This window comes from Sciurus carolinensis, chromosome 6 (genome assembly GCF_902686445.1).
Source record: "Sciurus carolinensis chromosome 6, mSciCar1.2, whole genome shotgun sequence".
NCBI lineage: Eukaryota > Metazoa > Chordata > Mammalia > Rodentia > Sciuridae > Sciurus > Sciurus carolinensis.
Genome location: NC_062218.1, coordinates 67,615,128 through 67,627,479, shown reverse-complemented (window position 1 = coordinate 67,627,479; position 12,352 = coordinate 67,615,128). Strand labels below are relative to the sequence as shown.

The 12,352-nt window shown below is 35.1% G+C and overlaps 1 protein-coding gene across 4 annotated transcripts in view; it reads right to left on the bottom strand.

Moving 5' to 3' along the window:
* The window catches only part of Atg10 (autophagy related 10), a 266,366-nt gene that overhangs the window by 79,428 nt on the left and 174,586 nt on the right, over positions 1-12,352 (bottom strand). For all 4 annotated transcript variants that reach the window (XR_007109189.1, XM_047556694.1, XM_047556693.1 and 1 more), the window contains one exon: positions 3,863-3,960. Coding sequence is in view for 3 of the 4 variants with exons in the window: in XM_047556694.1 (XP_047412650.1) it covers positions 3,863-3,960 (98 nt within the window). In the remaining variant the exon portion in view is untranslated. The remainder of the gene's footprint in view (positions 1-3,862; positions 3,961-12,352) is intronic.

Sequence of the window (12,352 nt, the reverse complement as noted above, 5' to 3'; positions counted from 1 at the left end):
AATGGAATAATACACTATGCAACCTCTTAGGATTCACTTTTTGCACTCAGCATAATTCTCTGGAGATTCATATAGGTTGTTGAGTGTATCAATAATTGTTTTCTTTGAATTGCTGAGTAGTACTCCATGATAAGGATGTACTACAGTTTGTTCAAACATCCATTCACTAAAAGACACCTGGGTTGTTTCCATTTGGGGCTATTGTAAATTGAACTGTTATAAACATTCATGTAAAACCCTTACCTTACTTAAATGTTTATGAATGAAATAAAATTTTATGTCTAGAATTTCCTTAAAAAAATAATTCCAGACTGGTGAGACATCAAAAGAATGTAGTTTTCAGTGGTAGAGTGGGCTCAGCATGTGTGAGACCCTGGATTCAACCCCTAGCAGCAAGGTAAATAAATAAATAAGATCATCATGAACTTCTTATCTTCTTATCTCTATGTTTGTATGTTAAAATATTTCCAAAATTAATGTTTTCAAAAAGAAGAATAAATTATTTATTTGACTACTACACACTCACATAAACACACACTTTTGTTGAAACAAAATTGAAGGCATGCCTTTTTTTTTTATCTTGAGACTTAGCCCATTTTAAGATCACAGGAATTCTTTGCCTAAACCATGGAATTCACACCTTCCAGTAATCATTACTGTAACAGTCACTCTCTCAAATCCAATCTGTTAGCTTTCTTTTGAAAGTTCTTCATAGGACTACAGGGTTGAGATAATAGGTAGTCCATAAGGTTGGACAAAGGCAGGTGAGTAATCATCATAATCAAATGTATGAGATTCATGAGTGGCTTGTCTTCAAAAGAGAGGGTTCATGTCTGACATGAGCAGGCCCTTATCATCAAGACAAATGCTGAGAGAACAGAAGTGTGATTACTAAAGATGAAGAGCAACAAACTATATGAGCACAATCAGGCCTGAAAATGAAGTAAAATGCATTTTATATTGTACAAAGGCTGCTTTTGTTTTTAAGTCACTCTAGAGGACAGGATATCATTATCATGTTCAGTCTGCAAGCTAATGCTTCTTTAGTATAATTCTGCAAGCGATACTATTCAGCACCATCAATATTCTATCAGCTTATTTCCCCTAGGGCTATACCATACCCTCCCTTTCAGTCCCACTGAGGACACCTTGTTTTTCTTCACTTGAGGTCTTAAACAAATGAAGTCCCACTATCCCAAAGAACTCAGGCAAAGAAAAAGACATAATACTATCCTATTAACCAACAGGTATTAAAAAACAAGACCTTCAAAGGAAATATATAGGATGACTTTCAAATGCCAAATAGTGCAACCAAAAAGCTACCAATAAGTTCCCTTTGATTGGTCTTTAAAGCCTGGACATGTACTATGTTGAGCAACTCCAGAACTTAAATAAAGTTTTTTTTTTTTTTTTATTACAAGTGGTATACCTGTCCACACATCAAACTCCAATAAGACAAATTCTAAATGTTCATCTAAATTTTAGAATTGGGTTGTAATTTGGTTATATTGAATATTCCTCCTATTAAGTGAGACCCAGCCTTTACAGAAATAGTAATGCCTGGGGAATTATATTGGCCAAATTATATCGTTATGCTGCGTGCATGTACAAATATGTAACAACAAATTCCACCATCATGTACAAATATAATGCATCAATAAAAAAATGTGGGGAAAAAAGAAATAGTAATGCTAACTTACATACACATATACACATCTTCAAACAAAATTGAAGGTATTCCTTTTTTACTTGTACTACAAATAGGAAAAAATGATCCATTCAAATGTTTATAAACTAAATTCATTAGTCAATTCTATTGTTTTATTTGGTTAGTTTAACATCTCAAGGTTTCTATCAATTTAGAGAAATCTACTAGCAACATCAGATGAGGAAACTAAGGAAATAGAGTTGAATTCAAAATCTTGTTCCTGTGTCATGATTCAGAACAGAGGCATGTAGAATTAAAATGCAAAAGTACACAGGCCACCAGGAATTGCACTGTATACTGGCATTGAGGAGATTAATAATAGGGCTGCTAGTGAGAGGAAAAAGGAATTGGTCTCGGGAGCACACTGAAAACAGAAATTGGGAAGGAGCTGAGAAAAAGGTGCTAAAGTTAAATTACATATGTATTTTGGATATTCTCTTCCTCTATTTTTTGTCATCTTCCTTGACTCTTACATCCAAATATTTCCTGGGTCCTGTGGATTCTGACTCTACAGTATAGATTTTTGGACAGTATGTGGTCACTGAAAAAAAAACAGGGAGTTGAAACTCTCAGCACTCACCTTGACATACTTCAAGGTTAATGTAAAATCATTTGCATAAAGTAAGATGTCCTTGCCAAAAATCTTTAGGGCTGCTTTGCTCATATATCACATTATCATTCTTCATAGCAACCACATATGCCTGTTCTACAGAACTTGGATTTCAGAGGGAATCATTTTTGTGAGCTTCAGTAGTTCCAGAGAGAGAGAAGCATATGAGAGAATAGGTAGGAAATAGAGCATAGAGGGAAAGGATTAAACCTGTAAGAATTCCAAGAACAAACTGCACAAAATGGGTACAGAGAAATGAATAGCCATGTTTGGCAGAAGCTGTGTAGAGTGGAGGAAGAGAAAAAAAACTTAAAGGGCAGGAGAGAACCAGTGAGTGACAGCCACTGAAGCCCAGGCAAGGCATTTAAACTACATCCCCCACAGACCCCTGAAATGCTGCTGCAGGTTTGAGTATGGGTGAGACATTAACAAGAATAGTTAAGAAGATGTTAAGACAAATGGTAAGAACTAGAGAGAAAAGGAGCAGAAAATCAGAGTAAAAGCCTTTACTAATCAGTCCAGGTGAGGTCACAGGGCTTAATCTAGGAGGGTGATAGTGGGAGGGAAAAGAAAAGATTTAACCTAATGGGCAGTGTGAAAGATACTTAAAGCTAGTTTTGTCCTCAATTAAAACCTGGAGAATGGCCACTTGCAGTCATTACTGAAGAACTACTCATGAGATGCTAAGGATTCTTAACATTGATTGGGAGATAAACTGCCATTACTATGATCAAATACATAAGAGGGCATGAAATTCTAATGGCTCATAAAGTCACTTTTAAAGGAAGCTTTCATTAAGCTTAACAGAGACTTAGAAAAAATAAATGTTTGATTTAAGTAAAAATAATTTTTAAGAAGGCCATGATTGGTTGCAAGGTGATGAGTATTTTTAAATTTCTAAAATAATTACTGCTGATTTTATCAAGGCAGTAATAATGACTTACATGATTGACAGATCTATTTTCTCTACTCTTGCAAATCTACTTTATATATCTCCTTTTCCAGATCTATTTGTCTACTTTTGCAAATCACTATTGCCAATCTATTATTAATCAAAAGTTCACTTTCTTTGCAAATGCACCTATGAGTAAAATTGTGAAAGATAGACAACACAAGTTAAAGCACCTATTTCTCAGTGTTATGTGTCAACTTAGTTTCTATTTTTGTACAATGTTGTTGTACAAAACTTACTATATGATAAGTACCTTGCTTATGTTGAATGTACAATGAAAAATAAAACATAAAAACAAACATAGCTTGGACATAAATGAGCTCACAAAATAGTAGAAAAGACATCTAAAGACATCTAAATATGTAATTCAAAACTGTGATAAGAAGTATGAAGGAAAATTGTAGGGTGATTTCATAACCTAATAGGGAGTCTAAACCAAGTCTGGGGAGGTACTTTTAAAGAAACTGTTCTTGAACTGAAGTCAGTTTGAATGTGGAAGAGTAAAATAGGGAAAGGAGTGGGTGAGACAACTAAACGATAAGATGAATAGAGGGAAACAATTACATACAATAAAATGAAAATATTCTCTAACCTGTTGGGTAATAGTGTCCCATGGTCCCTGTAGCAGTCTTGTCTGATAGCACTCGTGGACTCCTTCCCATATGTCCTTCAGTGCTAAGGGTCTCCCATCTGTGAAGGTGAACAGTAAGACTGTTAGTGATCCACATGACACAGTGGTGTTTGGTGTTGATCTAAAAGTACTAGAAGTATACCAAGACTTTTTAAAAAATCTTTACTAGGGTTCACCTTACTTGCATATCAAAAACATCCTGTATGAATTACTATTTTCTGCCTGAGGAACATTATAATATTCAAACTTTTCTCCTTTGTATCTACCTAGCAGTTAAATTTTCTGCCCATTCATTGCCTCTAGGAATTTTATGAAAAAAAAAAAAAAAAAAAAAGCCAAATGTGTTTTAGAGAGAAATGATAGGTACAAGCATAGGCAAAGGACCAGGTAAACAGGCTCCCATATTCACAAGGGCTCACTAAGAATCTCTGAAACCTTGATACTTCCTCTATTCATGAAAACAAAGACACAGTACTAATTCTGTCACTCTCCTGTTGATGACGTGCGATGTCCATACCACTCAGCTGGATATCATGGAGAACAGGGAGAAAGAAAACACATACTTTCTCCAAGTAAGGAACTTACCATCTACCAGGGAAACTACAGCAAACATTGATAATTTAAAATACTAGGGAGAAGAGAGGTAGCTGCCAGAGAAAAACTTCAGTTCTTGGAGCGTCCAGAAGAGGGAGACATTAGCACCTAGTGCTTGTGGTGGGTGGAAATAAAGTCTGTTGGGGAATGAGAACGGGGTTGGCATGAAGAGATTGGTAAAAAGCACTAGTGAACAATAATCGTCCTTTTAATTCTTTAAGCGGTTTCACTTATCCATCTATATTCAGTAACAACTGAATATATAGATAACATAATATATCTTTATGAAGACCACTATAACACTTTTATTATATGGAAGATAAGTAAACAGGAAAAATAGATACTGTTATGAGTTAGATATTAAGTGTTCCCCAAAAGCTCATGTGTGAGACAATGCAAGAGGAGGTTGAGAGCCTTAATCCAATCAGTGAATTAATCCTCTGATAGAGATTAACTGTGGAAACAATGCAGGCAGGGTGTGACTGGTGGAGGTGGGTCACCGGTGGTATGCCTTTGGAGTATGTGTTTTGTGTCTGGTGAGTGGAGTCTCTTTCTCTCTGCTGTCTGATCATTATGTGAGCTGCCTCCCTCAGTCACACTCTTCTTCCATGATGTTTAGCCTCAACTTGAGCCCCAAGGAATGGAACCAGCTGCCTATGGACTGAGATCTCTGAAACTATGAGCCCCCAAATAAACTTTTCCTCCTCTAAAATTGTTTTTGTCAGGTCTTTTAGTCACAGCAGTGAAAAAGCTGAATAAAACGCATACCTAAGTTCAAAAATGGAAAAGAAGGAGTTATGTAGAAACTTTCAAAACACATACTGCTAAAAGAAGGGATCTAGATGCTAGAACTTAGTACTACTTGGTCCATTCAGAGCGATCAAGTTCTTGAGGCTTGCAGAAGTGCACATTATTATTTTAAAAGAATTCCTTACATACTGAATCATTAGATCCAAAGAAGTGCTTGGTCATCAAGTCATACAAAACATGGGGAAATAATCTACCCCAAATATCCAAAAAACTAAAAAGTTTCATGGTATTCAGATTTAGAGAGTATAAATAAAAAGGTAGGGTGTCGGAGAAATTCACTACATTTGGAGTTCAGGCTAAATTTAAACACTCATGTTTGTATGCGGTCTCACTCCTGTGAGACCGCATGTTAGTTTTTAAATTTACTTGTAAAATGAAAATAATTTTTTTCAAATTTTTACATTACATTAGTGAGTGTACCCAGGACTATGTTGTATGCACAATAAATATTAGGTATCTCCTCCTAGCCCCAACTCCACTGTGCCAGCAATTCATCAAAGCTCAGAGATTCATTTCTGGACTATTATTTCTTAGAATGTTCCTAAGTTCCTACGCCTTGCACATTGTCTTTGATATAGTAATATACTAATACCATAAGTAGGGCATTTCTCATGTTTGACCTGAAAAGTTGAACTTTTCCTCAACCTTTATTTTCAATAAATAGCAATAGAATATTTTGATACATTTTCAATAAGTATCTTCATCTTGGCATTTATCTGACGGCAGGAGACCATTATCTTGTGATAAATAGTTTTATTCCATTGACATTTCCATGTCTGTAAAATGAACAAGATTTATTCATCCAATTAACATTTGAATGTCATGTTTAGCTACAAGTTAAAAACAAGCTGCCTTCAGTATCTGTGTTATATTGTTTTCTGAACACATTTACAGAGTAGGGCCAAATTCTGCTCTTAAGATAAGCAGTACACATCTTCAAATTATGCACATGCACGTGTGTGTATGTGTGTGTGTGTGTGTGTGTGTGTGTGTGTGTGTGTGAGTTGATGATGGAAGAGGAAAATATGATCTTAGATACTACAGTGTCGAATAGTTAACTAAATAATCTAATAACAAAAAGATGACATGCTTTTAAAATAATTTTTACATGTCAAAGTTAGAGGAACTCAAGTAGTGGAATAATAAAAGGTCAGAGCTGGTATAACTACTAATTTTATAAACAAGGCAACCAAGGCCTTGGGAAACACAAATCTGCAGAATTATGCTGTCAGTTCATGACTGAGCCAAAGTCAGCAACCAGGTTTCAGGACTCTCAATCTAGTGCTCTTCCTGCTATGCCATGCTGCCTCTCAGGGCAGAGATATGCTTTTTAAATATTTATTGAAAAACAACAAATGAAAGAATGCCTTTCTTAATGTTATTTCCTCTAAGAAAAAGCTTTGCAGACCTAGAGAAGAACGTTTGGTTTAATATCTGGTAATTGGTAATGATTTTACTTCTATTCCTTAGAATATTTCAGTCAGTACATGAAGTACAAGGTTTGGATGTTACCACTGTCAAAACACTGCATACTCCGCTAGAAACATTTGTACGAAATACAGTAATAAGTGCAGAGACCCAGAACAAATGTGACAGACTTTTCATCATATTTGATACTAGAATTGAGAGTATGTGCCCTAAGTTTTCAGACAACACCAAATCTAGAGGGGGAAAAAAACGAACTCCTTAGAATACAAGAATTAACAAATGATCTAGTCATCCTAGAGTAACAAAAAGTTAAAAATAAGTACAAAACATAAAAACTGAATGTATTTTACTTATATCACAAAATGCATATCATTAAAATGATTAAGAATTTCTATGGTTTTAACTTTGCTAGTTTTCTAAAAGGCAATACCACATTAATAGTATTTCAACTCTTTCTATATCATTTGATAAAAACACAATGACTAATAGAAATGTATTTCTCTTGTCCTTGATTTTAACTTAATTCCAAAAATTACAGTATGGGGGTTTGGGGTACCCCTGAGTGGTACAGCATGTGCTTAGCATTCACAAAACCCTGGGGTTAATCCCCAACATTCCCAAAAATTATATGAAGAAAAATATTATTTTAATAATGAAAAAATAACCACGACCCACCCCTACCTTGATACTTGATCATGCCTTTTCTCTATTCTCCACACAGTGCTGCTAAACCAGAAAATCAGGAGCCACTCTACATTCCTCTTTCTCAACCTCATGTCACATAATGAAAAATAGGGTCTGTTACTATATTCTAAATTTCTCTGGAATCTGCTCTCCATTGCATTCCTGCTGCGCCAGAGTTCTAGTTCAAGACTCCAACAATAGCCTTTGTCACTCCAACAGTCTCCAGAGCTTGTTTCCTGCCCTGTTGGTTTCAAACATAAATACCATGTGACTGCTCTGGTGAACACCACTCCTTAGTTTCACTTTTCCCATGATATAAACTCCAAGCATTTAGGTAACCTGGCTTCTGTTGCTGTCTCTGCCATTTTTAGGCAAGGTGGAGACTCCATTCCACCACTTGCTCACACAAACCAGTCAATCCTATTGCTTTTCTCACAGCAAGTATCACTCTCCGAAATCACCTTACTTGTTTATTCCCTTATCTTCCCCTGACTTTCCCAAATAGCATGCAAGTTCTATGAAGGCAGATCTTGATTATTGTAGTTCCTGCATGTATCCACCACTTGAATCAGGGTCTGGCACAGAGTAAGTGGGCAATAAAGATTGACTAAATTGATTAAATCAGTGGTATAGATGCAGGTTTATATACATTTTCATATACAGTATTGTGGCATAAACATTTCCCACAAAAAGTAATAATTATGATTTTTATGGGTGATGTGATATTGAACTAAGATAATACACTGTAATTCACTTACGTATTTCTCTGCTGTTGATCACTTATTACCAGCTTTGAAATGGTACCTGGCACAAAGAAGTCACGAAGTAAGCCAAAGCAATTTTTCTTCTTTTCAATTATTTTCTTTTGATAAATTCGCTAGAATGGAATTACTAAGTCAAAGTGAAAAATAACTTTTAATTCAAGACAGAAGAACTACTATCTCGCCACATCAAGATTCTCCCTGGTGTAATGAGATAAGGAGTTAATTTTAGAAACAGATATTTATATAATTTGGCACCTAATATATGCCAAGCATTTATTCTAACTAATCCTTTGAGATACATCGATACATTGGGAAGCAAAACAATGTTTTTTGTGCATTCTCACTGGGGGCATGGTGTGACAATAAACAATGACTATTAAGTGAGTGAACTGTGAAGCATGTTAAGAGTGTGGTGTGGACTATGGTAAAAAGAAAAAGGAGAGTAGAGCAGGGAGTGCTGGCCAGGGGTGGGTTTGTGATTTTAGATCTTACTGAGAAGGTGACTTTGCACAAACACTGGGATGCATTAGCTCTGCAGATTCCTGACAGAGAGGGAAGAGTGAAAAGGGGAGAGCAAGGTTACCACAAAATAGGGTCAGGGAATCCCTTGCAGGGCACTTAAAGACATCAATTTTTTTTTTTTTTTAAGAAATGGCTGTATGTAATTCACATACGTACAATTCACCAATTTAAAGTGTACAACTTAATGGTAAGTCTCAGAGTTATATAACCATCACCTCAATCAATTTTAGGACATTTCATCATCTGAAAAGAGAGCCCAAACTCATTTGCAGTCATCCTCATAATGCCTCCACCTGTCTGGTTCAAGGAAACCACTAATTTACTTTCTGTTGGAATGGAATTGATGGGTCCTAAGGCAACTCTGTTTAGCCTTTTGAGGAACTGCCAGACTGCTTCATAAAATGGTTTCACTCTTTAACATTTATCAGCAGTACATGTGGGTTCTAACTTTGCTACATTCTTTCCAAAATTTGATATTGCTTTGTTTTTTCATTACAGTCAGCCTATTAGGTGTGAAATGGTAACTCATTGTGATTTTTGATTTGCATTTTCCCTTATTATATGTAAACACTGAGCATACTTTCATGGCACTATGTTCTTTGGATATATTTCCATTCATATTCATTGCCGTTTTTAAATTGGGTTATTTGTCTTACTATTAAGGCATAAGAGTTTTTTATGTATTCTACATAAAAGTCCCTTATCAGATATATTTACTCACAAGTATTTTCTCCATTTCTGTGGGATTTCATTTCACTTTGTTGGTGTCTTTTGAGGCACAAAAGTTTTAATTTTGATGAAATTCAACTTGTCTATTTTTAATTTTTGTTTGCTTGTGCATTTGATGCTATTTCTAATACATATCTCGACAATACAAGATTAAGAAGATTTACTCCTGTATTTTGTTCTAAAAGGATGTTGGCTTTTGAAACAAGGAGACATTGCAGGGTTTTCAGCAGAGGTGAGGCATCACCTGACTTAAATTTGATAAGGGTCCTTCAAGCATTTGTATTGAATGAAACAAAAATGTTTATTCATCTTTCTTGAATACATCATTGTATGATATTATTTGATTGCTCTTTATGCATTATTTGGAAGTCTCCTCCACCTACAACTCAGACGTCATGTGGGCAGGAACCTTCACATTTGGTTCCCTGCTCTATTCCTAGCACCCAGATCAGCGTGTGCAATGCTGGAACTGTAAGATAGTACAAAATGAGTAAGAGGACTGGTACCACAGCAAGCCACAGAAATGAACATGCCCAAGTTATGAAGATACAGAAGTCAGGAGTAAACAGTGGAAACTGGCTTGCAGAGAGGAGTGTGGCTATAGAGAGAAAAGTAGCCACAAGTGTCCAGGAAAGCATCTGCCTCAGCAGAGTCCCTGGATGCACTCCCAAAGAAGCCTTTTTCTTCATGTTAACCCAGTTTTCAGAACCAACTAGAAAAATGTTGGTAACACAATGGAGTATGAGATATGAAGGCTGTTCTGACTGGGACAATTCTGACAGTTATGACTTCCTTGACTAGACTCTCCAGGTTGTGGTAACCAATTTCCCAAATCAAACTCCCTTAGGAAAAATAAGGAAGGTCAATAAGCGATTATAATGCCTTGTCAAAAACATGCTCCTTTTAGGCCTATAACTTGAATAGTTCTCAAGGGCTGCTGCAAAGTCTCTTCAGTGCCTCCTGAGACTCTTCTGTTTGGCATCCCTGCCAGAGCATGGTAGGACTGAAAGGAACAGAATTTAAATGCTTAAAACAAACATATCAGGACTTAAATATTTATAAGACTACTGTTCTTCAAAATAGTCACCTAGGGAGGTTAACTGACTATTCAACAAATATTTATTCCAACAATGCTGTAAAGCTGTCAGTGGAACTGTTCCTTTGGAAGTGACTTCAGAGCCAGGCATGGAACTAATTATTTTGTAGTCACAAATAGGTTTCAATAATAATTTTTAAAAGTATACCCATTGTATTCCCAAAATTTGCTCCAAGTGATTTTTCTATCTCAAAACAAATTCCCCTTTAATGGATAACTATCTGCTGACTTTTAGTCATAAGGATTAGAAATTTCAAAATCTGTAATTTCCAAAATGTGTTGAGTTGTAGCCCTGTGATTTGGGAAAAGTCTGTAATTTTCTTTTCCCCTGTTTTATGAATCTCTCCAGTTTCCAATGACCATTTACACTATAAAAAAATCTGAGTAAATACAGTTTTTTTCTCTTTGACAATAATGACTTAAAGGAGTATAATGTGGGTTCTCTTCTCAGCCTTCATCATTGGTTTGTCTAGACATAATTCACACCTTCATGATCAAAGGTAGATAAAAGTTAGCACAAAGATTATTTTTACCTAATCAGCAATATGTTCAAGACCCTGACATATACTACTGACTCCTCAAACATATTCAAATGATTGTAATTCTAATTATTTCAAAAACAAAATGAAAACTTCAGAAATCCCATTAAAACACTTTGCCAAATATGCAATGAACCACATCACAGAAAATAAATTTAAATGGAATAGAAACTTGAAGTATTTTATATATACTTATCTAGTGATGAAAACTGAAGAACAAAAAAATTAACCAAAAATTAAAATATGGCCATTAAAATACTTGGTTAAGTGCATAAAACACATTATTATGTACCTACATGGTCAGTTCAAAGTATCTCCAATTAGAAGCCATAATCCATCTTAAGAAGGACTATTTTTTCTATCTGCCCTCAGTCAGAGAAAACACAAATATACTTAATCAACAACCACCCAGTTTCAAACACAAGATACTCAGTAGCATCAATTTTAACATGTTTAATTAATGAGAAGTCTCATTAATTATCACATCGAGGCTGAGAAGCTCAGTAAAATCCCTCAAATACTTGAAGAATTGAAGTATAAAACAAAATAATTTCAGTGGAAATCCACAAAGTGAATATAGTAAGTTGAGGTCATATATTTAACAAGTGTTTGTTGAATGCCTGCTATATGCTGGTTACCTGGACAATAATACATATTTAAGCTAAAGCAATGCTCTGTCAGCAAGCTAAAATGTCAATGACAAAGAGGAAGAGACATCAAGCAAAAAATGGAATCGAATAATTAAAAAGTACAATCTTTAGCAACTGCCAGTAGCATTTAATTTAACATTTTCATATAAAATCTCTCAATTGAATAATAACCTACATGTCAAGTAATCTATATATTACTCAAAATGTGCAGCTTCCTAAATTAAATTTCTCAGGGCTATTAGTTTTCATGAATCCAATAATAGCATGAGATATTTCACTAACACTACCTAACTCTAGTGCAAGCTCACTGAAGTTACCTTTATCCTTCTTGTGCCTGGTTTCACTAAAAATTTTTAACTCCTAAAATGAAGCTTAGAATGAATATAAATTATTCATAGTAAGTTTAAGAATAATGTCCTGGATGTGGTCACTGGAAATAAAAAGGAAAGAGTGTATTTTTCATAATGAAATATGCCATTATTCAACAGATTGTCTTCAACAGAGCCTTGAAGGATATAAAAATTCATGTCATACTCCACAATGAGGCAGAGAGGATGCTCCACCAAAGGAGAAAATTCATTTTTGCTTCAGTGAGAAAATTATATTGTGATATGAAATGAGTGTAATTGTTCATG